This window comes from Ambystoma mexicanum, chromosome 1q (assembly GCF_040938575.1).
Source record: "Ambystoma mexicanum isolate Mex_15411 chromosome 1q, UKY_AmexF1_1, whole genome shotgun sequence".
NCBI classification, from domain to species: Eukaryota; Metazoa; Chordata; class Amphibia; order Caudata; family Ambystomatidae; genus Ambystoma; species Ambystoma mexicanum.
This window is the reverse complement of record NC_090922.1, coordinates 693,913,764-693,936,865: the sequence shown is the minus strand read 5'-3', so window position 1 is coordinate 693,936,865 and position 23,102 is coordinate 693,913,764. Positions and strand designations below refer to the sequence as shown.

Below are 23,102 nucleotides of genomic sequence, written 5' to 3'. Positions count from 1 at the left end.
TAACCTTTCTCCCTGGCTATTCAACCACTACCTGGCACATCTGGCCCACTGCATCGCTACATTATGTTCTAACTTTCAGTGTTATGCGGATGACACCCAGCTGTCCCTCAGGCTCCCCTCTGCCACCTCCTTCTCTCATACCAGACTGTCTGGCCGCAATTCAGGGATGGTGTCCTGCAAATGATCTCTGCCTTCATGCCAGTAAGACCGAGATCCTCATCATCGGGACACATGCTCCTTCCTTTCCTCTCTCTCTCTGGCTGTCCACCTTGGGCCCCCTTCCTGCTCCTTCCTGTGAGGCTAAGATCCTTGGTGTCATCTTCGACTCCACCCTCTCCTCACATCTCGGACGTCTCTAAGAAGTCACACTTTAGGGAGCAGCCATCTTGGAATCGACCGAAAGTCCGAGCAGGAAAGTAAAAGGAGCCCAAAGCACTCAAACGCACCCAAAAACGATGATTTCCACAACCGAACCTTTCACGAGAAAGGAAGCACTGCAGAGAAATGAATTCCTAACGGACGAGGCTTGTGCTGTGGCGGTCTCCGAAAACGTAGTACGGCAGGAAAGCGCAGCGGACCCCCTGTCGCTGGAGGTGGCGTGGGGGAGACCCATCCGACAGCAGCCGAGACTGCTAGACGTGCCGGACCCCTTCTGAAAGGCTGTTGAGCAGGATCGGGGCTCAAGGAGACGGGAAGAAAGCTCAAAGCCTCGGCACCCTGGAACGAACGAGAGCCCCACTGGGAGTTAGTACGGTAGCGAGCGGAGCGGGGAAACCTGAACGGACCCCTAAGCAGCACGCCGACGCATGTCACCAGGTCTGCGGCTCAATCTGGGGAAAGATAAAACTGCAGTAATTACGGATTCCAACCACAGACAGTGCGGACCTGTTACTTCCAATCATCCAGACACAAACAGCTAATAACTGCACAGGAGCTCCTAGTCGGACGCAGTGCTCGCTGGAATGAGAAGGAAAATCCTGAGAAGAAAGCGAGACGAGATACACTGACCAACGTCCACTCTCAAGTGGAATACCCTCCCGAAGAGCGCATTACAAAACTGAAAGGGTGAGTCCTACCCAGGGAAGAAAAATACAACGCATCCTAGGGGATTTAAAAAGGGTGAACACCAAGGGAGTCCATCATCCACCCAACCCTGGAACCTGCGGATGGAAGAGGACCCAAATCACGCTGAGCAGGTGGTGGATACAGAACTCTGAACCCCAATAGCAGCAAACACGGAGGGACTGGCTGGGAAGGATTACTGGACCCCGCAAACATTGCCCCAACCTAAAGTAGCGGAGAAAGCTCATCACACATGAGACGCTGAAGCGTGGAAGAGTCAACGGGGAGAGACACAACTTTGCAGCTGCAGAGGATACCTGGCACGCAAACAGGTATGATACTAAGCCATGCGATTACAAGAAGTAAAGAAACCGCACTGGGCGCCTAATAAAAACCTTATAGGCTATCGGGCCTCCTGCCCCTGATCAGACCCCCTCTCCTCTGCAGCAGTATATCACTGATTGAGGGGTATAAGCGGGAAAACAAAAGCAAGGCCCTCTGATCTGACTTACAAAAGTCTAGCTAAACAGAGACAAAGCAAGGAGTAACGGGACACAATCAGAAAACAGGGAAGGTTTACCCCATACTAACCAACGCTAACACAAGTATTGCAAGTAAATCTTTAGAGGTAAACCGAACTGGAAAGTATTTAAAGGGACAAAGCGCAAACACCTCTGACAAAGGTGCAACCAGTGACTAGCAGGGGTACCCAGGGAAACACTGATCCCGCATTTCCACGTGATCAGCCGACTAAGGAAATAACCTGTCAAAAGTCAGCACTGACAAGCCCAAACCTAACACCTCTGATGCCAGGGGTAAAATCCAGAAGTGCTACAATGAAAGCCAAAGTAGCAACAAGACGCCAAGAAGGACACATAGAAAGGTGTTGGAGACGGAGGCAAACAGAGGATAGCACACCAACCACACCCCAACAAGAAACTACAGACTCTGAGAGTAACAGGACATCTGCTGCAATGATAACGGACAAGGAAGAACTACTAAATTGCCTGAAGGGAATAGAGGCTAGAATGACGAGTACATTCCAAGACCAAATGGGACAGATGGAGGAATTGAAATTAGCACTACAGGCGGTCCGGCAAGAGATGAATGAACTGGGAGGAAGAGTGGATGTGGTTGAGAACGGACTCTCTCTCACATAGCAGAAGAAGCCAAACAAAGCAGTATCTTGCTGAGCAAGTAGCCAGAGCAACGAATAACCTAGAATTACAGGATGAAGACTTGGAAAATAGATTGTGCAGATCCAACATCAGGGTCAAGGCTCTGGCCGAATCAGTAATGGAGGTGGACCTGAGGGACACCATACAACAATGTTTTAGCAGCCTGCTTAGCAACACCCAGCCAGAAGGAATCCTGATCGATAGAGTGCACACAGTGCATACATGCACTATTCGGCAGAACATTGGCGGGGGGGGGGCTACTCCAGAGGAAAGAACCAGGGGCAAGACCCAGAGACGTTCTGGTGGCCTTAACATCAATGGACCTATCCCTTCGGCCTAACCTTCACCTGGGAAGGTAAACCACGGCAGATCAGCACATGCGAAGAGGGACTTGCATTGCGGCACATAGAAGAGGACCAGAATCAGGTGGAATGCACCCCAAGACAAAGCTCCACAAAAGACTCAGCCAGTCCTTGGGAATGGTCAACCGAAAGGAGAAGGAGGAACGATCGGCCCGTGACACTGACTGGCCCTTACAAACAAGTAGAATGAACCGGACAGAGGCGAGAGGCCAGGTAAACGACCGTGAAGCTGACTCGCCTGGGAATCCTCGAAAGAATAGAAAGGTTGCGAGACATAAGGATTGTAAGCCTGGACGAAGGTAAGAGGGCGTTACATCTTGGAATCGATTTCAGGATACGGAAATATCATGGCGGGAAGGTAGAGTGGGAGAAATTTTGGTCCAACCCCCCCGGGCAGAAGCCTGGGGGGGGGAGGGGGTCCTGCAGGATCCCGAACATGAATGGACAAAGGGGAATGGGGAAGTTGGCGTGTGGGGGAAGGGGGGCAAAGGAGGTAAGAAATGGGAAGGAGAAGTAGGGAACTCAGACATGGAGGTTTTTTCCAAGAGGAGTGTAGGAATACATGCACTATTCGGCAGTACGTGGGCGGGGGCTACTCTAGAATCGATATGATCCTGGTATCGGCATCACTAATCCCACAAGTGATGAAAGTTGAAATAGGAATAGAATACCTCACAGACCACGCTCCAGTGATGGTAAACATTGAAGTAGGAGAGGCAAAAGGAAAAGGGCAGTCATGGTGGAGGTTAAACGAGATAATACTGAAGGACACAGCATTTAGAGCATGCATGGAAGGGGTGATACAGAACTACTTCAAGGAGAATGATGATGGGGAGACAGATTGGAGAACAGTGTGGGATGCAGGGAAAGAGGTGGTGAGGGGAGAATTCATTTCACAGGCGGAAGCATACAAGAGAGAGGGCCCTAGTCTCACAAAAACTAGAGAAGGAGCTAAAGGAACTCGAACAAGGGCACAAAACAAGGCAAACGCAAAAATCACTCCGAGAACTCATGAAAACTGGAGCCCAATTAGAAGCCCACACAGCGAATCGAGTAGCACAAACACTCCTAAACACAAAGCAGTCGTATTATGTACACTGAGGGAAGGCAAACAAATTCCTTGCTGCCAAGTTAAAGAAACAAAAATCCTGCAATTACATAATACAGCTCAAAAACAGTCAGGGGGAATTATGTACTGGGGAAGAAAAGAAGAAGGAAATAATGGTCCGTTACCACGAGGAACTTTTAAAGTGGGAAAAACTAGCACCCCAAAGCAAAAAGCATATATGTCGGCGATGCCCCTTCCCCAGATCACTGAGGAGGAGAGAAACATACTGGGACATAAAATAACGGCCCAGTAAGTCAGTGATGCAAATTTTGCGTTGCCTGCAAATAAAACCCCGGGACCTGACTGGTTAGGGAACGGCTACTATAAAACGTTCCGCACACATCTTGCTTACAAGGCTCTTCAACGTCTTCAGGGAGAGGGGTTCGGTCACAGAAGATATGGGGAAATGCTCTACTCTACTAGTGCTGAAACCAGGGAAAGACCCTACCGAATGTACTAATTATAGGCCCATAGCTCTGCTAAACACGGATGCTAAGATTTACACCAAAGTACTGGCAACCAGACTAGGAAAGATCCTGCCCCGAATCATACATGTAGACCAAACGGGGTTCATCACACGGAGGCACACTCAGGACAATGTGAGACGGGCCATTGACATTATCAACCTAGGAGCTAGAACCGGCCAACGATTCTCGGTGGCGGCACCAGACGCCAAACGAGCATTCGACAGTCTGGACTGGGATTATCTGAAGCTGGTACTGGAGGGGTTTGGATGTGGGACGGACTTCACCAGAATGGTTTTAGCAAATTTCTGGGTCCCTTCCACAAGTTTCCTGATTAATGGGCAAAGCTCAGAGCAGATAGATGTACGGAGAGGTACACGTCAAGGCTGCCCCCTTTCTCTGTTAATTTTTGCAATGGCAATGGAACCATTCGCAGTTCAGATTAGACAGGACCCGGATATCAGTGGAGTGAGAAGTAGGGAAATCACGCACAAAATAGCACTATATGCGGATGATGTCATGTTATTTATGAATGACACCCAGAACACTTTACCCAGAGCAATGTGAAAACTACAGGAGTTCGCCACAGTTTCAGGGTTCACCATAAATTATGATAAGTCAAAACGGAAGAGAAGGAACCAATTAGCGAAATGGGAATAGCATATCCACTGGTGTGGGAAAGAGTTCTTAGAACACCTCGGAATACGCTTAACAAAGGACACGAGAAAGCTGTACAAGGCAAATATCAAACCTCCATGGAAATGGCTACAAGCCGACCTGCGCAAATGGGACAACCAAGAACTGTCCTGGTTTGCCAGAATTGCAGCAATAAAGATGACCCTCCTTCCCCGAATGCTCTGTGGTCTGCTCAATACCAGTAGACATACCGCCCTGTATGTCCAAAATCTTGCAGACAGCAATATTCACATTCATATGACAGGGCAAAAGACCTAGGTTCCAAAAGAGGTTGATGATGCGCCCTCCGCATCTCGGAGGCCTGGGAGTTCCCGAAGTAGAAAGATACATTTTGGTGGCACACATACCACCTAGGAGTGGGCACAACCAGATAGGAACCTTGGCTGGTGTCAGATAGAACAGGGGGTTACGTCAACCCCACTGAACGGGAACAAGGAGGACAGTTGTTGGAAAGCACCAAGATGTCCCTCCACAGCTGGGATAAAGCGTTAGGGGGTGAGGGGGGGAATCCAGCAGGGCCTGTGCCCTCACTCCCCAATAGCACACAACCCTGAATTCACCCCGGGCTTGCAAGTGAGATTCTGGGAGGGGTGGATGGATGCCGAAAACCTGACCCTAGCGGACATGTACCAGAGGGGGAAACCACTAACATTTGAGGAGTGTAGAAGTAAATTCAGCATTGGGGAGAAGGAGAGATACAGGTACACACAAATTAGGCATTGACTCGCCCACCCCGCAGTTAAAAAGGCAGGAACTAGGAACCTGATAGGTCTTGAACTCACCATGCTGGAAGTGTCGACTGCAAAAGGGGTCTCCAGAATATATGAACTCTTGGATAAGGCCCAAGTGGGAGACAGGCTTTCATATAAAACAAACTGGGAGAAAGATGTGGGAGGAACAATCACAGAAGAGAAATGGGGGCAGATCTGCATGAGGGCACATCAATCTTCTAAATGTACTGTGATCAAGGAAGTGGTTTACAAGCTGTGTTTTAGGTGCCCCCATTATCGCCTGCACAAAATGAACCCTAAATACCCCCTGAACTGCTGGAGGAAATGTGGGTGAGGGTGAGACCTCTATCATATGTGGTGGTCCTGTCCGAAAGCGGTAGTTTTCTGGAAAGAGGTGCTGGGGCATATAAAAGAAATGACTGGAGTGACCTTGCCATATGAGCCTAAGGTAATCCTACTGGGACCGGTGCTCAAAAACACATACTCAGCATCGGGGCATAACGCCGCTCTTATCACACATCTACTGTCGGCAGCAAGAATAACATTGGTGCAAGGATGGAAAAGCGAACTGGGTCCGATAATAGCCTGATGGTGGGTTAAAATATGGGGGATTATGGCAATGGAAAAAATATGCACCCTAAAGTCTGGCAAATACTTAAGATTCCTGGCAGTATGTGCCCCCTTCAAGGAATTTGTACAGGACAGAGAAGCCTACTTCCACAAACCAAGGATACTTTAGAACGTCCACGTTTGTTAAAAAACTGAAGGTAAACAAAATCTAGCGGCATGGAACACATGACTCTTCCAACCAAAGGTCTGACATGGAAAACACTCAAGTTGGGGGAAAAGGCGTGGGGGGGGAGATTGTTGGGAATAAGAGTTATGTATTATGAATTAAGACTAAAACCCACGGGATCTGCAGATTCACGATAGAAGGTACTAAAGACAGTGGAACATTGATATGTAATGTTAGCAATATCAAGGACAAGTTCTAACTGATGTATTCTCTTTATGCTTCACTTCTGCAGAATAAATAAACCTTGTTAAAAAAAAAAAAGGAGGTCACACTTTCAGCTGCACCTCCTCAGAGGTTGTCTACGTTTTCTCACTTTCCCCCAGTAGCTCACTGTCTCCAGAGCCCTGGTCCACTCCTGGCTGGACTATTGCAACAGCCTCTTTCTAAATCTGCCTCTCTACTTTTGACCTTTACAACTCATCCAGAACAAGTCTGCAAGACTTGTCCTTGACCTCAAGCCCAGGGATCGTATCTCTCCAGCTCTGAAATCTCTGCACTGGCTCCCTGTGGCTGCAAGGATCAAATTCAAGACCCGTTGCATCGTCCACAAGGCTTTCTGGGTGCTGGGACCGCACTACCTCCAACTTTCTCTTCCTAAATATCTTCCTTCTCGAGCTCTGCGCTCATCCACCTCCAATTCCCTGACGGTCAGACGCATTTCCAAGCAGAGAATGGGGGGCAGATCTTTCCTCTGCTGAGGCCTCCCTTTGGAACAGCCTCCCTGCCTCTCTCAAACTTGAGCAGAACCACCCCCGGTTCCGGAAGCAACTCAAGACCTTCTTTTTCACTTCTGCTTTCTCTCTTCCTCTCCCCTGCTAATGTCTCTGATAGCTCTGCACACTGGTCACCTTGCCACCCCTGAACTCGGGCTCAGGCTCTTGTATGTCCAGTTGCCCTTGCACTGCCTCCGGGCTCCCTGAGCACTTAAGGGTCTATATCTGTAACCCTACAGTTCGTTCTCTTCGCACCTAAGAGCCACCCTCTGGCAGTACTTAGTCACCTGCAGTTCTCCTAATCCCCTCTCCGCACCCCCCTTGGCACTTCTCCCCTCCCCTCTTTCCTGCACTTGCGCGATCTGAAAGACACAAAGACATTACGAGTCACCCGGTATGGAAATAACGGGGGCGTTAAACCCGCCGCCACTGTTGTTTCCATACCGGGTGATCTCGAGTTCTGCAGGCGGGAGGTGTCATTCCCGCCAGGTCTGACCCGGCGGGTTTAACACCACCCGCCTGCAGGCGGACGTGGAAACACCGGCACCATCACGAGATGGTGCCGGTGTTTCCACTTCCCCCATTCCCATTGAGTCCTAAGGGACTCAATGGGAATGGGGATTTACCAAATTCTGCCTCTGGAATTCCTGGGTCACCGGGGTCGTAATGCCCCGGTAATTCCGGGAATTACAGAGGCGGAATGGTAATAAGAGTCCGGCGGTAACTTGCCGGAATTTCAGGTACGGTTACCTCCGGACTCGTAATGAGGCCCTAGGTCTAGTAAGATTGTTTTTTTTCCTCATTCTGCTTCCGCCTACTTGTCTTGGCACACCTAGAAACACTTGTGTACATGTGTGTTATAAATGACTTATATCATGTAGAAAGGCTCATCTTTGTGGCTTTTTGATAGCGCTGCTTTTTCTTAAACAATTTTCTTGAATGATCTGAGCATACCATGAGTTGTGCATCAGAGCACCGTCTTTCAAATATAAATAACATATCCTGTGGGAGGCATCTTACCTTCTGGGGGAGATGTATAGGTGTTTTACATATGACCAAGTGTCTGGTACCGACTTTGATTTTGCAATTTCTGTTAGGGGATCATGGTGTTATGCTCATTTGTTAACAATTACTCTTCTGGAGTTGCTTTCCCTCGAGAAATTCTTGTATTTGTCTTTTCACAGAATGAACGAGGAGTTTGAATACCAACTGAAACTGTTCGAAGCAATGGGCTGTGAAGTTAATACAGCTAGTGCCATCTACAAACAATATAGGCTTCAGAAAGTGACCGAGAAATACCCTGGTGAGTGTACGTTAGAACCTGATATGTCATTAAATGTGTCTGCCGGAATTCCGACTAGACAGCCTATTGCACTCCAAAGTGCAGCCGATACAACTTCAAAGAAAATGAAGTGTTCTTATTGATCATTACAAAGTTATATCCTATGAGAAATATTCATTAATATAGTTTATTTATGTAAGCCTTAAGTATTAGTTGTACTCATATCTTAGTTCACTGTACTGCTTTGCATGTACGAATTTGCACTTAAAATCATCTGATATGTCCAATGCTATGCTCGAAACACATCTTTGGGAACTGGTAGTATCATTTATAAATACAAGTATTAAATCTATACTAGTTCTATTTTTACACAGTGTAATAGTACCGCTAGGTTCTTTTGCATATCTACAAAATATAAAGTGCAAAGTAGATTCTTGTCTTGTCATGCAGTCTTTTGGCATTCATTCCCAGAAGTCTGAGCAGCCTCTAAGATAAACAACTGCTCTATGATCAATAGAGACTGCGTGTACATCTATTCTCTAATGAGTTTGAACCTCAGGAAACCACAGAGATCAACATACTAGAAAATAACGATGACCATCTACTCGGATATCTGAAGATTCTTTGATTGTTAAAGACTTTATACCAAACCTATTGACAATATAAAATGTAACCATGAGAAACAGAGATCTGTGTAGTACTGAACTACAGGTTACATCTGCCTTAATCTGCACGTTCAACAACGATGCATGTTGCTCCATACATTGTTCTTCAATCCTTTTAGGGAGAGTACCTACTTATACTTCAACTACTCACTGAATTATTGAAAAGAGGAAATCGGAACAGTGCGACAACCACAGAAGTATTCAAAATAAAATTACATGGAAACCGCCTAAAAAGTAATAACAGCATGTCGCATCAACATTTGAACTATAGGTCCATGTATAACAGTCGTCTTTCAAGATGTGACTACGTTCATCTCGTAAGATACCAGATAACAGACTTAACACTTGGTGGAAACGAATTAATGTATGCAACAATTGTGCATTTGTACAATTACGCAAGTCAATTTCTGAGTAAGTGAATCTGGTCCTCCACATCAATCATAATATCTTCTATATAGTTCTAAAAGAAACAGATCTGACAGGGCCTGTTTTCAGGCCCTGTCAAAGGGGGGAGGGAGCCCAACCCACGGCAACAACCCGATTGGTGCCAGTATGGAGGCAGGCCCCCTCCCAAACACCCCTTACCTGATAAAGCTCCAGTGCTGCAGAGCAAAGCCGGAAAATGCAACGCCAGGAGAAGAGGAGTGCATCCTGCCACGGGGCACAGAGAGCAGCACAACACCAGCCAGCCAACGCCGTCAGGTGTGCCAACTGAATGTTCACCTTTTGTGCGCGGCACCAAGGGGTGCCGTGACACCCACAACACCGGCCGAAAATGAGAGGGATGCTGTGGAGCCTCCAGGAGTTGACGCGGCATCCAAAAACGAAGCCTGCATATCACCACTAACCCACCAGAGATTAATAGTTAAAAACCAAGGCCTAACAAACCCCACTAAAATCCCGAGGAAACCTGCAATTGATAAAGGTCCCCATGGAGGCCTGCAGAAATACGTGATTCCTCTGAACCATTATCAGACCCAGGTCAGGAATAATGTGAGAAGGGGTGATGGGGCTTACTAGCCCATATGGAGGGTCAGGGAAACCCCTTCCCATCACACCTCTCCAGGAAAGGTGGTTGGGGGTATTTAAGTGAGTATATGTAGGTGTATGTTAGTTGTGTTAGTGTGGGTTAGTTGGGTAAGGACAGAAGTTGGAGGATGTCCTAGAGACCAGAGGTGACGCGAGCGACCCGAGTATGGAAGCTATTTAAGAGAGGGGGCAGTGGGGTCTGTGGAGTATTTGTGAGTGAGTGGAGAGTGTGAGGAGTAGAGATAGAGTAGGAATAACAGGGCGGTAGTGATGGTGGCAGAGGTGGTGGTAGTTGTGGGAGCAGTAGAGAAGTAGTGTTAGCAGGAGGTTGTAGTTGTTGGTAGTAGTGGACGGTGTTAGAGGGGTGGGGAGGAAACAGCTGGTCATGGACATCGCACCAGCTCCCCCGTGTGTTACTCTGGGACACCAGTATCACAGAGGCCCAGTGCCTCAGAGAATCGATAGGTGGGGGATGGTCATGGGCATCGCACCAGTCCCCTGAGGTGCTTTGGGACACCAGCACCTCAGAGGCCCAGGGCCTCAAGGGAGTACTAGGGAAAGACCCAGTCTTGCAGAGGCAGGGGCAAGCAGTACCCACACATGCGGACCCTGGCCGCCTCTCTGGCAGGGGTGCCCATGGCAACCTGGCCTGCAGGCCCTGATACGCAGGGAGAGCCTGCAAGCCTCAATAAGAAAGGCCAAGTGGGAACCTTCTGTTTCGTAGTCTGCAGCCATTAAAAGCTCTAACGTGCCTGCCGTGCTCCCTTTTCATGGCCCATCTTAAAAGGGCAACACAATTGAAAGGGACACACCCCCTTAAAGGGGCAACACATATAGGAGGTCCACTCTGTAACATCCCTCCATAAGGAGCAAACGTGTGATTAAAACATAACGATTAACAAGAGTGACTACAACATAACTGATTTCATGACTGATATCATATGTCGACTCATCCCCCTCAGGTGACAGTCACAGTGGGCACATCTCTAGTGGATGGTTGGTAGTCAGACTGCAAGTTACAGAACCCTTTATTAACCTGGGGTACGGAATTGCCACCATTGCATTACACTCACGGATAGCTACTGGTACCATATAGAGCACCCCTACCAACTGCGGGAGCTCAACTTCACATCACTGTCCTTTACTGAGACCACTTTATTCATGTAAAACTATGCAGGTTAACAGCATTAACATGCATGTTTACTGAGTCCTCTTAAAGCAATGGCAGGACTGCAGGAGACCAGTTCACCTTCCCTCAACGTCCGTTAGGAGTCACTTCCCCGGGTCCCGGTTCAATGATGGTATAGCTCAAAACCGGCAAAGCCGCACCTGGCAGGTGCCAGGGGCCACATCGGCATAGTCTCTCACTGTTGGGGCAGGGCGACAAGGCGCAGCTCGCTGGGCATCCAGGCTGATCCACGTACGGCGTTCAGGGTACGGGGTGACGGGACATCACTCACCCCCTTTTCGGAAATGTTCCTCTAGTTTGCAAAGCACTGCTCTTATTGGCGCACAAGCACTACGGAGGAGCTGCCACCCTTACCTTGCCCGGTGTACTGCTTCCTCACGGCAGGTGTCGGGGCCACCCATGTTCGTTGTGCAAACGTCAGCTGGTGGTGGTTGAACTGAGGGGGCAGGTATGTATGAGGGGTAGGTATCTCCCCCAAGCCCATGTTGACCTGGTCCTTCGACGGGATGGCATGCCGGGTGAAGTTATTGGCAGGCAGCCAGGATGTCCTCCGGGGCTGGTAGTCAGGGCCACTAGCTCCCTGGCCCTCTGACGGTACCGTAAGGGACATTGGTGGCAAAGTGTTGAGGCCATTTGTAGGACAGGCAGGGTGGCTTTCATGGCAGGGTGTCCTGCTTTTCCGATGGCGCCATGCCGGGAGGTCATCACTTCTATGCTGGATGGCCTTGCCTTTCGATTGCTGGTACCGTGCACGGGTTGTTGACTGGCTGGCAACGCGGGACTGAATTGGCGTCCCAGGTGCGTGGTGGGAGTCGATCTCTCGGATCACCTGACAGCGCGTATCGCCTCTTCCTCGGTGCTAGGGCCGTCACTTTGTCAAGCCCTGCGCAGGTAGCAGGCAGCATCACATACTAGTTCGTACTGGTGGGATGTGTGGTGCACAGAGCGCAGGATGCCCCGGTGGACATGTCTGGGAACTCTGAGGAGCATGAGGGTGGACGTCCCATGTCAACCACGGGTTGGTCATTGTCGGCACCAGGTCAAAGCTATACTTCAGTAACACTGGGCTGCCCTTGGTGCGCAGAGTCCTTTTTTTCCTCCTTGCCTGGCACGGAGACATGGAGACCCTCCATCTCTGTTGCTGTCATTGGGGTTTGGGGTCTGACGGCATCCATCCGCTGCTAAGAGCACCTGATATGCCAGTTCTCGATGCATTGGGCACAGTATATGCCTGTGCTGACATGGAGTCCTATCCTATTCACTGCCGGGCCAGGGAACACTATTTGGGCCACCTCTTTGATTATCTTTGCCCCAGAGTATTTCGACTGACCACCGCCTTCTACCCCGGGCTTTTGGGGGGCCATTTCTTTCACCTTGCCCCAGCTCCAGTAGATCATGCATTTTTTTTTTTCATTGTTCCTCCAGAGAACCGTAGCGAAGTTGCTGATGTTGTGTGAACGGCAGGCTGCTTGCTTGAATTACTAAACTTCGCCGACTGGCAGCCCGGGACTTTCCTGTTGCTGCTGGGGCACGGGCGGCACCACAAGGTCGGCTATTGTTGCCACTGACTGTATGGAGAGACCTCGCTCCCTACTGGAGCTCTTCATTTTGCTTAACGCTGGATCACTTCACCAATTTCACCGCCGGGCCCAGGATTGTGATAAGGGCTCCGGTGGATGTTGATTCTCTGCTCATGCCGGAGCACTATGCTTATGCACCAGACCAGAGCATCTTATACATTACACTGCCGTTGAGCCTGGGCTCATGCTGGGGCTCAGGCGGCCTCGACCCCCCCCCCCCCCGGACGGACCACCTCCAGCCATTTGCTCCGGACTGGAGCTCTTCATCCATTTCGCCGCCGGGCCCAGAATCACTGTGGGGGGGACCCTCTCATCGGGTGTGGTGGATGTCGCGGGGGGTGTAGTTTGGATCCTCCCCTTGCTGCACGAGCACCCTCCTCATAGAGGGCCGCGGTTGGGGAGGACCTACAGCACAAAGGTTCCTCTTTTCCTTGCCTCTTGTCTGAGAGAAGGGGAGCGCCACTCTCCCCTCCGGCGGGAGGTTGTCCTACTCCTACGGCATCAGGTGCCACAGGGGTGCTGGTGGCTAGCTCCCACCCCTACATAACGGCAGGGGCTGCCTCCTCACCTCTCCTTTCTTTGGCGGGTGGCCGGCAGCGCAGCTCCCTCCTCCTGCGAGAATGTTTGTTTTTATTTTTTCTTGTGGCCAACTTCCTTGTCGCCAATTGTTACAGGGGGGGGGGGAGAGAAACAGCTGATCATGGACATCGCACCAGCTCCCCCGTGTGATACTTTGGGACACCGGTATCACAGAGGCCCAGTGCCTCAGAGGATCGATAGGTGGGGGCTGTTCATGGGTATCGCACCAGCCCCCTGAGGTGCTTTGGGACACCAGCACCTCAGAGGCCCAGGGCCTCAAGGAAGTACTGGGGGAACACCCAGTCTTGGAGTGGCAGGAACAAGCCATACCCACACATGCAGACCCTGGCCGCCTCTCTGGCAGGGGGCCCCATTGCAAACTGGCCTGCAGGCCCTGATACGCAGGGAGGACCTGTAAGCCTCAATAAGAAAGGCACAGTCAGAACGTTCTGTTTCGGAGTCTGCAGCTGTTAAAAACTCTAACGTACCTGCCGGCCTCCCTTTTATTAACTTGGGCCATGACACAGTCATGGCCCATCTTAAAAGGGCAACACAGTTGAAAGGGACACACCCCCTTAAAGGGGCAACACATATAGGAGGTTCACTCTGTAACAGACGGTACTAAGTCTTAGTGAGTGGTAGTGGAGTAGGTATTAGGAAGCATTAGTGAGTAGAAGCAATAGAGCGGTAATAGAGGGCAATAGCACAGGTTAAGTGTGGAGTAGAAATATAGGATCAACAGAATAGTAAGTGTGATAGTGAGTGGGAGAATGGGAGTAACTATCAGTGTAGAGTGAGACAGATTCTAACAAGAAGATTAGCAAAAGGCAAGGAAGTATGGTGACGGAAGAAGGGAGTAGAAGATAACGGAGGTAGAGGAGTGGCTGGGGGTAAAAGAAATAGTAAGAACAGGAGTAAGAAAAGAAGTAAGATCAAATGGTGGAAGCAGAAAGCCGGAGATGGAGATCGCAGGGTCATTGACTTGGTGGGAAGAGAACATTTGAAAAAAACAGTATAGTGAAGGGACGGGTACGTGCGCGTGTGAGAGAAGTGAATGTGATCCTGGCCGAAGAAGAAGGCACCATCCTCAACTCCCTAAGACTACTAAGCGGGCTAGTTAGGAAAAGCCTAGCAGACCTTTAGGGTGCCAGTCCGCCATCACTTAGGGATGTCCCTAAATGGAATGTCGGACAGTTAGGGGTCACCGATCAAATAGCCACTATCATCCCCGTTATTGACGCCTGGGTTAGGAAGGCTGAGATGAGGCCAGGCTAGACCAGGTAGGGGGGAAGGCCCTAGCACCTGCTTTCCTTAAAACCTGGCAGACCCTGCGAGCCACTAGCATCTACAGCCATCCCGTCTGTTGTACAGTTCCAATAAAGACCCTTGGAACTACTCTGAGAGTCGGCATGGTTCTTTGTGGTGGGCCATCCCGTCACACGGAACACAATTTAAACAGAAAAATCATCATTCATAAGAAAGTAGCTTAGAAAATGGAACAAATAATTTTCAGAACATATGGGTTACTAACCAGCCTAATCGAATACAATCAGTTCTTAATGTGGATATGTAACAGTCTAGAAAATATTCTTCATTCTTACTGTCAGGCTTCACTTCAACTGTAACTGCACAGTAACTAAGGAGGGCTTGAACTCACTCTCTCATCTTCACAACAATCCACACAACGAAACCGGATAATTCAGAAAGGCAAGTGTACCATTACCATCTACGTTGGGGCATGCACATGTATCTGAGGTCGCATAAAAGAAAAGAACTTCTGGGGCAGTTGCGCTGTAGAACCCAGCGGAGCTAGGGAAAAAGATGGGTATTTATGAATAACAGATGTTCCACAGAGTCCCTAAAATTTCTCCCACCCTGCGGGGTTTGCTGATTCCACTTAGATTTTAGGCTTCCCCAGGTGGATAGTCTGCCGAGTGACACCACAGTAAGAGGACAGAGCTGTGATGATGCAAACGAGGAATTTGTGAGTCTCTTTGTGATGAAGCCAAATTACATAATAAGGAGGTTCAAGATGGGCAATAGGTTCTGCACTAAATTGCGCGTCACTCTGATTGCTTTATACTATTGTTAAAAGTTGGTTGCTTATATCGAGCTGCATGGCACGGGTTAGTAGAGGTGCTGCCACACCTCTTTTGGAAAGGAAACTTGTCTGTACCCGGTTACTTTGCGCTATTAAATAGGTTGATTGATAGCTACAAAAAAGGTTTTGACTTTATTTTGGTTTTAATTAGTGTTTACAAGTGGTCAGCCGACACGTGTTTTAACCCCTCAGGTCCTTATCAAGGATAGCTTTTAATTGTTACGTCCAAGTCTTATTGGATCATGGGTCTGAAGTTTCCTTCATGCCTGTGGGGCTGTGATACTGATTGACAGCTCAATTCCTGCCGTTCGTCTCCTCCTGATGGTGAAGAATGACCAACATAAGGAAGCTTAGCTAGAAGTTGTAGCAGTGACTTCTCACAAAGGACAAAACATTGTCAGGTGATGAGACCATTTTTCCACATGATCAGGACAGGCAGGCAGATAACCAGTGACGTTTCAAGGGAGAGTGCACAAGCAGGAGTAGGCCTTTATAGCTGGCCATCAGAACAGCACTGCTTTATTAGACAATGGAGCACTGGTGCTGGAAGACTCATAAAGTTATCCCTTGCAGTGCATCCAGGTAGTGGGAGTGCCCATAGTGCCATGGATCTGCAGGTGAGTCCGAGGCGAACATTAGCACATTTGTCAGACGAAGGGATGCTTACATTGCATCCAACATTCTTCCTGCTGGGCTAGTAGATGTTCTATCACTCATTCGAATGGATTGTGTCCTCCAACGTATTCGGGATCTTTGACATGCAATGTCCACTGCTGTGCACTTCGGAAACTTTTTCAGCAGAGGGCGTCCTGCGTCGATGACATCGGGTTGATGTCCCTCGAAGGCCTCCGTCGAGGGTGATGTCACTGGATGTTATAAATTGGACGCACATCACCCGCAGCCTCAGTTCTGTTTTTTCCGTGAACATGTTGCTTCGTGAAACTCGGCACGCCTCATGTGTTATCATCATTGAGATGTCTTTTTCTTCGACCCCTCCGACTCCACAGTCTGGCTTCAAGACAAGCCAGGACTACAAGTCGAAAATGTCGATCACCGACCTGCATTGCATTTATTTGTGGTGCCTGGACGAGTCGCACGACACTGATGACTGCTCGAAATGCCAGTCGCTGACTGCCAAGGCCTTGCGGGAGCGGAAGGGGAAGCTCCAGGTAGGTAGGGGCTCTAAACCTGTTAAGTCCTGAAAATCCAAATCGTCCAAGGGGATTTCCACCAATGACTCGCGGGGCGACTCTGCATCGAAAGGAGTCCCGGTGATTGTGTTCCCGCAGTGGGTCCCGCCATTCTTCTTTTTCGTCCCGGCACTCTAGGAAGCGCCGTGACCGGTCGCCTTCCCCGTCCTCCTCAGAAGATGGTGCCTCGAGAAAGGTTGCATGCCCGACGAAGTCCTTGACTCCGGAGGAATGGGCTGCTTTTAAAGAACACATGTTAGCGATTTTTCAATCGCAGAGCACGGGTCCGGTTACCGAAGCCGGCCAGGATCGGTCTCATACCGTGGCTCGCACGGCTTCGGGCTCGGGTCCACGACGCTACTCGCATCGGGTGGGAGCCTTCGAGGTCTCTTACGGACATGGATTCGAAAAGTCGCCAGGGACATGCTACTAGGTCTCGGTCCTCGTCCCCAGCGAGACCGCAGCAACCTACTGAGGGCTCGAGGCTGGCGTCGACTCGGTCGGCGCCGTGTCCATCCGACTCGGACATCGACGCTTTGCGGTCGTATCAGCCCACAGCGCTGTCTGCACCTGTGTCGACGTCGACCCCAACGCCTTCGGCACTCGCGATGTCAAGGTTGTCGACGTTCTCGCAATTTGCCTTTGTAGTTTCCCGATATGGTGGATCCTCCTAGAAAGGCTACGGCAAAGTCTGTGAGGCCGGTTTTGCACTATAGGCCCTCTTCTGACACCAGGCCTGGGTTTCAACTCCCTCTGGCTGACATATATAAAGAGAAAGAAAGGTCTGAATTTAAAGACCCTGGTGAACTTGAGGAAGCACCAATGTTTTCTGGACACAGTCAGTTGGAGGAGTTGCGGCAGACCCTCCATGATGCCAGTGGGTTGGACACTTCTCTGGAAATGGAATTTGGTAGGCCTGAGCCTGGGGCTCATGCAGTCTTCATACCGGAGTCTCATGGCTAGGGTCTCAGAGTATCTGGGCTGGTCCTTCTGAAGACTTTGTGCAGGATGATCTAACGGACATCTTAGATCAAGGTCCGTCCTCTGACCCATTTTTGCCATTTCATCTCAGCTTGCAGAAAAGGGTGGCAGCTGCTTGACAGTCCCCAGATCTCTTCCGGCTGTTAATAAATCTTTGACTAAGAAATACTGCCCTTCCGTTAGCGACCCCAGCTATTTATCTACTCACCCCACTCCTGAGAGTTTGGTGGTTCAGATGCCTACGGCCACCTCGAGGCAGGCAGCGTACCCTACCATCCCTCCAGTTAGGGACAGTTGGGCCCAGAAGGTATTTTCTGCTGGGACCATGGCCTTGAAATCGGCCAACTCCACGTGTGCCTTGGCTAGGTTTTCACACACTCTGTGGAACTGTTTCTTTAGCGGCTGAGCATATTCCCGAGGGGGAAGAAAGGGATGGGTTCCTTGCTCTCGTGCAAGACGGCAAGGATGCTGCGTGCGAATACCTTCGGGTTTGGATACGACCAACAGTGTTAGCCGATCCATGGCTGCGAGCACCGTTATACTCAGATTTGCATAGTTGCGGAAGCCGGGGTTTTGCTCCGGATGTGCAGGCCCGTCTTCTCAACATGCCCTTTGATGGCGCACATTTGTTTGGCAGCAAGGCTGACGAGAACCTTGAAAGGTTGCAGACCTCGAAAGTGGCGGCTAAATCTTTAAGCGCAGCTGTACGTCAACCTCCACCTTTTCGTCCTAGGGGACAGCAATGGAGGGGAGGTTCTTTTCGTTACTACTCCTCCTTTGGTAGAACGAGAGGGGCCGCCAGTCAAAGGGGCCACCGAAAAAGTACCTGTGGTGGTCGGGGAAATCGTGGTGCAAAAGCCGCTCAAGCAGCTGCCTCTTTGCCTTCAGTCACTGCTGCAGCTGCTCCCTAACAGCCATGAGGCCATGTCCCATGGTTCGCCAGTTGGGGGCAGACTGTCTCAGCATCTCGAAGAATGGCGAGCCATTACTTCAGATGCGTGGGTTCTGGATACCATAGCCCACGTCTACTGCCTTCCCTTTCTTCAGCGGCCTCATGACAATTCACCAGGGAAACTCTATTTGAAGCTTCTGGATCCACTCCTTGTGCAGGAAATCCTAACCCTGCAGGAGAAAGGTGCTATAGAACTGGTGCCTGTAGCGGAGAGGAACAAAGTATGGTATTCCCCTTATTTTTTGATTCCGAAGAAAGACGGGGGGATTGAGACCCATCATGGACTTGCGTTGGTTGAACAAACTTCTCAGGAAGGACAAGTTCAAGATGGTTACTCTTTCTCAACTCAACCAGGTCCTTCAACTTCAGGATTGGTTGGTTTCTCTGGACCTACAGGATGCTTACTTTCATGCGCCAATTCATCCCAAGCACAGAAAGTACCTGAGGTTTGTGGCTGGCGACTCGCACTTTCAGTTTCGGGTCCTGCCATTCGGATTGACCTTCGCCCGAGGGTCTTCACCAAGCTAATGGTGGTGGTGGCAGCATACCTCAGGCAAGGGGGAGGGGGGATCTTCACGTCTACCCCTACCTGGACGACTGACTGATCCGGGCGCGCTCTCCCGAGCAAGCGTTGGATCACCCCAGTCTCACCTGTCGCACCCTCCACAGGCTGGGCTTCGCCCTGAATTTCAAGAAGTTGCATCTGACACCTTCCCAACAGCTCCAATACATCAGGGCTGTGTTGGACACGTCCTTGGAAGTGCTTGCCTCCCAAGGTGAGAGCTCATCACATTGTGCAGATGGTGGACAAGTTTCAACATGCCCAGAGTCTCCCGGCTTTTGAATTCTTAAGGTTGCTCGGCCTCATGGCATCCTGCATATTCTGGTTCCAGAAGCCAGGCTGCAGATGAGATCCCTGCAATGGATTCTCAAGATGCAGTGGTCGCAGTTCTCAGGCAAGATGTCGGATCCCGTTCAGCTTCCACTCTCGGTCTCCCAGGATCTTCTGTGGTGGGCCAACGAAGGGAACCTTGAGGTGGGGGGAACTGTTTTGGCAAATATGGCCGGAGGTAACTGTAGTGAAGTATGCTTCCCTCACAGGATGGGGCGCTCATGCCAACGAGTTGACAGCCAGCGGCCGTTGGTCTCTGTCGGAGTCCAAACTCCACATCAATCTGTTGGAGATGAGGGCCATCAGGCTAGCCCTGAAGGCTTTTCTGCCTTCTGTACGGGGGAAAAGTGTCCTGATCATGACGGACAACACAGTGGCCATGCATAACCTCAACAAAAAAGGGTGGGGTAGGGTCACTCCCGTTGTGCGGAGAGGCAATGCAACTCTGGTTCTGGTGCTGTGGAATTTCGATCTCGGCAGTTCATCTGGCCGGAGACGAAAATGCGGCAGCAGACGCTCTGAGCAGGCAGAGCTCGATCTCTCACAAGTGGGAGTTGGCTCAGGAAGTCCTTCAGCAGATCTTCGCCCTTTGGGGAACCCTGCAAGTGGATCTCTTCGCCACCAGTGTCAACCGGAAGTGCGAGAGATTCTGCTCAAGGGAATTTCCTCCAAAAGGAGCATTGGGAGACGCATTTGTGGTGTATTGGTCATTCCCTTTGCTATGCGCGTTTCCTCCAGTCCCTGTCATTCCTCAAGTGTTGCAGAGGTTATGGAGGTTCGGTTCCCATATGATCCTCATTGCTCCGGTTTGGGCCAGGAGAGCATGGTACCCAGACCTTCTAAAAATGTCCATCTGCCCTCCACGCCATCTTCCCTACTGAGAGGATCTGCTCTCGCGTGCGCGAGGGAGGGGGGGCCAGGTTCTCCATCCAGCGGTCAAGACTCTCAACCTTCACGCTTGGTATCTGAAAGGTTGAGGTATAAGGATTGGGACCTCCCGGATGATGTGATGGAGGTGTTGCTTTCTGCCAGGCGGCCTGCAACAAAATCCCTGTACCGTTGGCGTAAGTTCTGCGACTGGTGCAGAGGTCACAATGTTGATCCTTTTCAGTGCTCCATCCCTATGGTTTTGTCATTCTTACTTTCTTTGGCCCACAGGGGCCTTCAAGTTGGTAGGGTTACCTAGTGGCGCTGTCTATCTTTAAGCGCTCGTCTGAAGAATGTTCTTACTTTAAGATTCCTTTGATTTCTCAGTTTCTTAAAGGACTGACTAATGTATTCCCGCCGTCCCTTTTCCAGGTGCCGGTTTGGGATTTGGATCTGGTTTTGAAATTTCTCACGGATGCTCCGTTTGAACACTTTGCACTCATGTCTTTGAGATTACTGTCCTTCAAGACTGTGTTCTTGGTTGCAGTTACTTCCGCTCGGAGAGTGAGTGAATTGCAGGCACTTTCATCTAAGCCACCCTTTACTGTGTTTCACAAGGACAGGGTTGTACTGCGAGTAAGTCCCTCTTTTCTACCTAAGGTAGTATCTGAATATCATTTGAGTCAAAAGGTGGTTCTTCCATCTTTCTACCCTCCTCCTCATCCTGGCAAAGAAGAGGAGCGACTCCATCAGTTGTATCTTAGGAGAGCTCTGAGCTTTTACATTTCTAGGATGTCCAGGGTCAGAGTGGACGATCAACTCTTTGTAGGATATGCTGGACACCGATTGGGCCAGGCTGTTACCAAACAGACCTTGTCCAGGTGGTGTTACCGATTGGCGGGTAAGGACCCTCCTGAAGGGGTGCAAGCTCATTCTACTAGGGGCGTGGCTACTTCCACAGCCCTGCAACGCAGGTTTCCTATTAGGAATATTTGTGATGCAGCCACGTGGGCTCCAATTCACACCTTTGTTACTCCCTGGATACAATCCATGGGCAGGATATGGCCTTTGGAAAGGCAGTTCTTTATTCCGCAATATCATTCGGTACTCTAAATTCTTTTCCCTCATCCATTTACTGGTAGTGCTTTGGGAGTCTGTCAAAGATGTGGAATACGTTGGAGGACACAATCCATTCGAAGAACAAGTTACTTACCAAGTGGTAACGTTCTTTCTACTGGGTGTTCCTCCAACGTATTCTACATCGCCCTCCCAGCCTGCCCCTCTGGAGAATTTCCTATGCAATTGCGGCTTACGTTTACGCAAGGCTATGTGCAGTGAAGCAGGCATGAGACTGGTGCCACACGTTCTGAGGGAAAAAACTTAAACTGAGGATGCGGGCGCCGTGCGTCCTATTTATAACATCCAGTGACGTCGCCCTCGACGGAGGCCTTCGAGGGACATCGACCCGACATCATCGATGCAGGACGCCCTCTGCTGAAAAAGTTTCCGAAGTGCACAGCTGTGGACATTACATGTCAAAGATGTGGAATACATGTGAGGAACATCCAGTCGAAAGAAACTTACCAGTTTGTAACTTGTTCTTCTTAGCGGTGACAATTCCAAGTTTATCCAGACCCCAAAAATTGGTAATATGAGGCCAGATGCAACGATGGGTGACTTGAAGCCTACCGGCTTTATTAAATTCATTGAGTTTACAAGTGATCGGTCCATTATCAGGGATAACTTTAATCTATTAAAGCTGATTATCCACACTGACATTTTACTACATCCATGTTAAAAGGTTTCTCACTTCTGGAAAATGTATTCTTGATCAGGGTCATTCATGGTTAGATTACTTGTGAATGCAGCACCCTCTTATTTTCTTGGGGTAGCTGCAAATCTGTTCTTTGGATCATCCTGTTACTCCACTACAGGTCTGGGGATCAAAACGATGACTTAGCGCCCCATGCTGCCGACCTATGGCAAAATATTAGTGCCCAAATGGCTCTACGGTCCTCCTACCCATATACTGAGCAAGAACAGGCCTTCTCCTGCTGTGGGAAGAACCCCATTTGGCAAGAAATTGCTCGGATCACACATGTTTTAAAGCTTTGTCTGACAAAAACAAGGCCATTTATATTTGTTATTTGGAGAGTTAAATGGCCACATGTGAACTTGCTCCCCACCACATGATATGATCTCTAGACTAAATTACTTACGTCTTCCTCATTGTGGTGGCCAATGCCAATCGAAGAACCTTTTTATTTTTGGGAGTACTGGAACTCTACCGAGTTCTGTTAAATGCTTCCCCTCAAATGGATTACCATTACATTCAGTGCTGCGTCCAATGACAGCCTTTTTCCCCCTCTGTGCCGAACAACGCATTGCATGGCCAATGTTCCCAAACATGTGATCTCAGTTACGCTTAAACACAGGCAGTGTACTCAGGAACACCCCCAATTTTGTTGCGCCACTTAACAATGTAAAAGTGCTCAATCACAAGCACACGTTATATCTGGGGAGGAATAAAAAGGGACTACCGAAATAAAAAGGGACAACCTTTAGTTTCAGTCAAATTCAAACACCACACACTACAACTTTATTTCCAAACAACGATAAAACTGCAATGTAAAGAAACAATCTGAAATGCACTTCTAAAAGTCTACACAGCTAACATAACTCCTT

The 23,102-nt window shown here is 49.6% G+C and overlaps 1 protein-coding gene across 5 annotated transcripts in view; it reads left to right on the top strand.

Annotated features, from left to right (window-relative positions):
* The window catches only part of DUSP12 (dual specificity phosphatase 12), a 428,130-nt gene that overhangs the window by 145,494 nt on the left and 259,534 nt on the right, over positions 1–23,102 (top strand). For all 5 annotated transcript variants that reach the window (XM_069641288.1, XM_069641289.1, XM_069641290.1 and 2 more), the window contains one exon: positions 8,295–8,413. In XM_069641288.1, the coding sequence (XP_069497389.1) occupies positions 8,295–8,413 (119 nt within the window). The remainder of the gene's footprint in view (positions 1–8,294; positions 8,414–23,102) is intronic.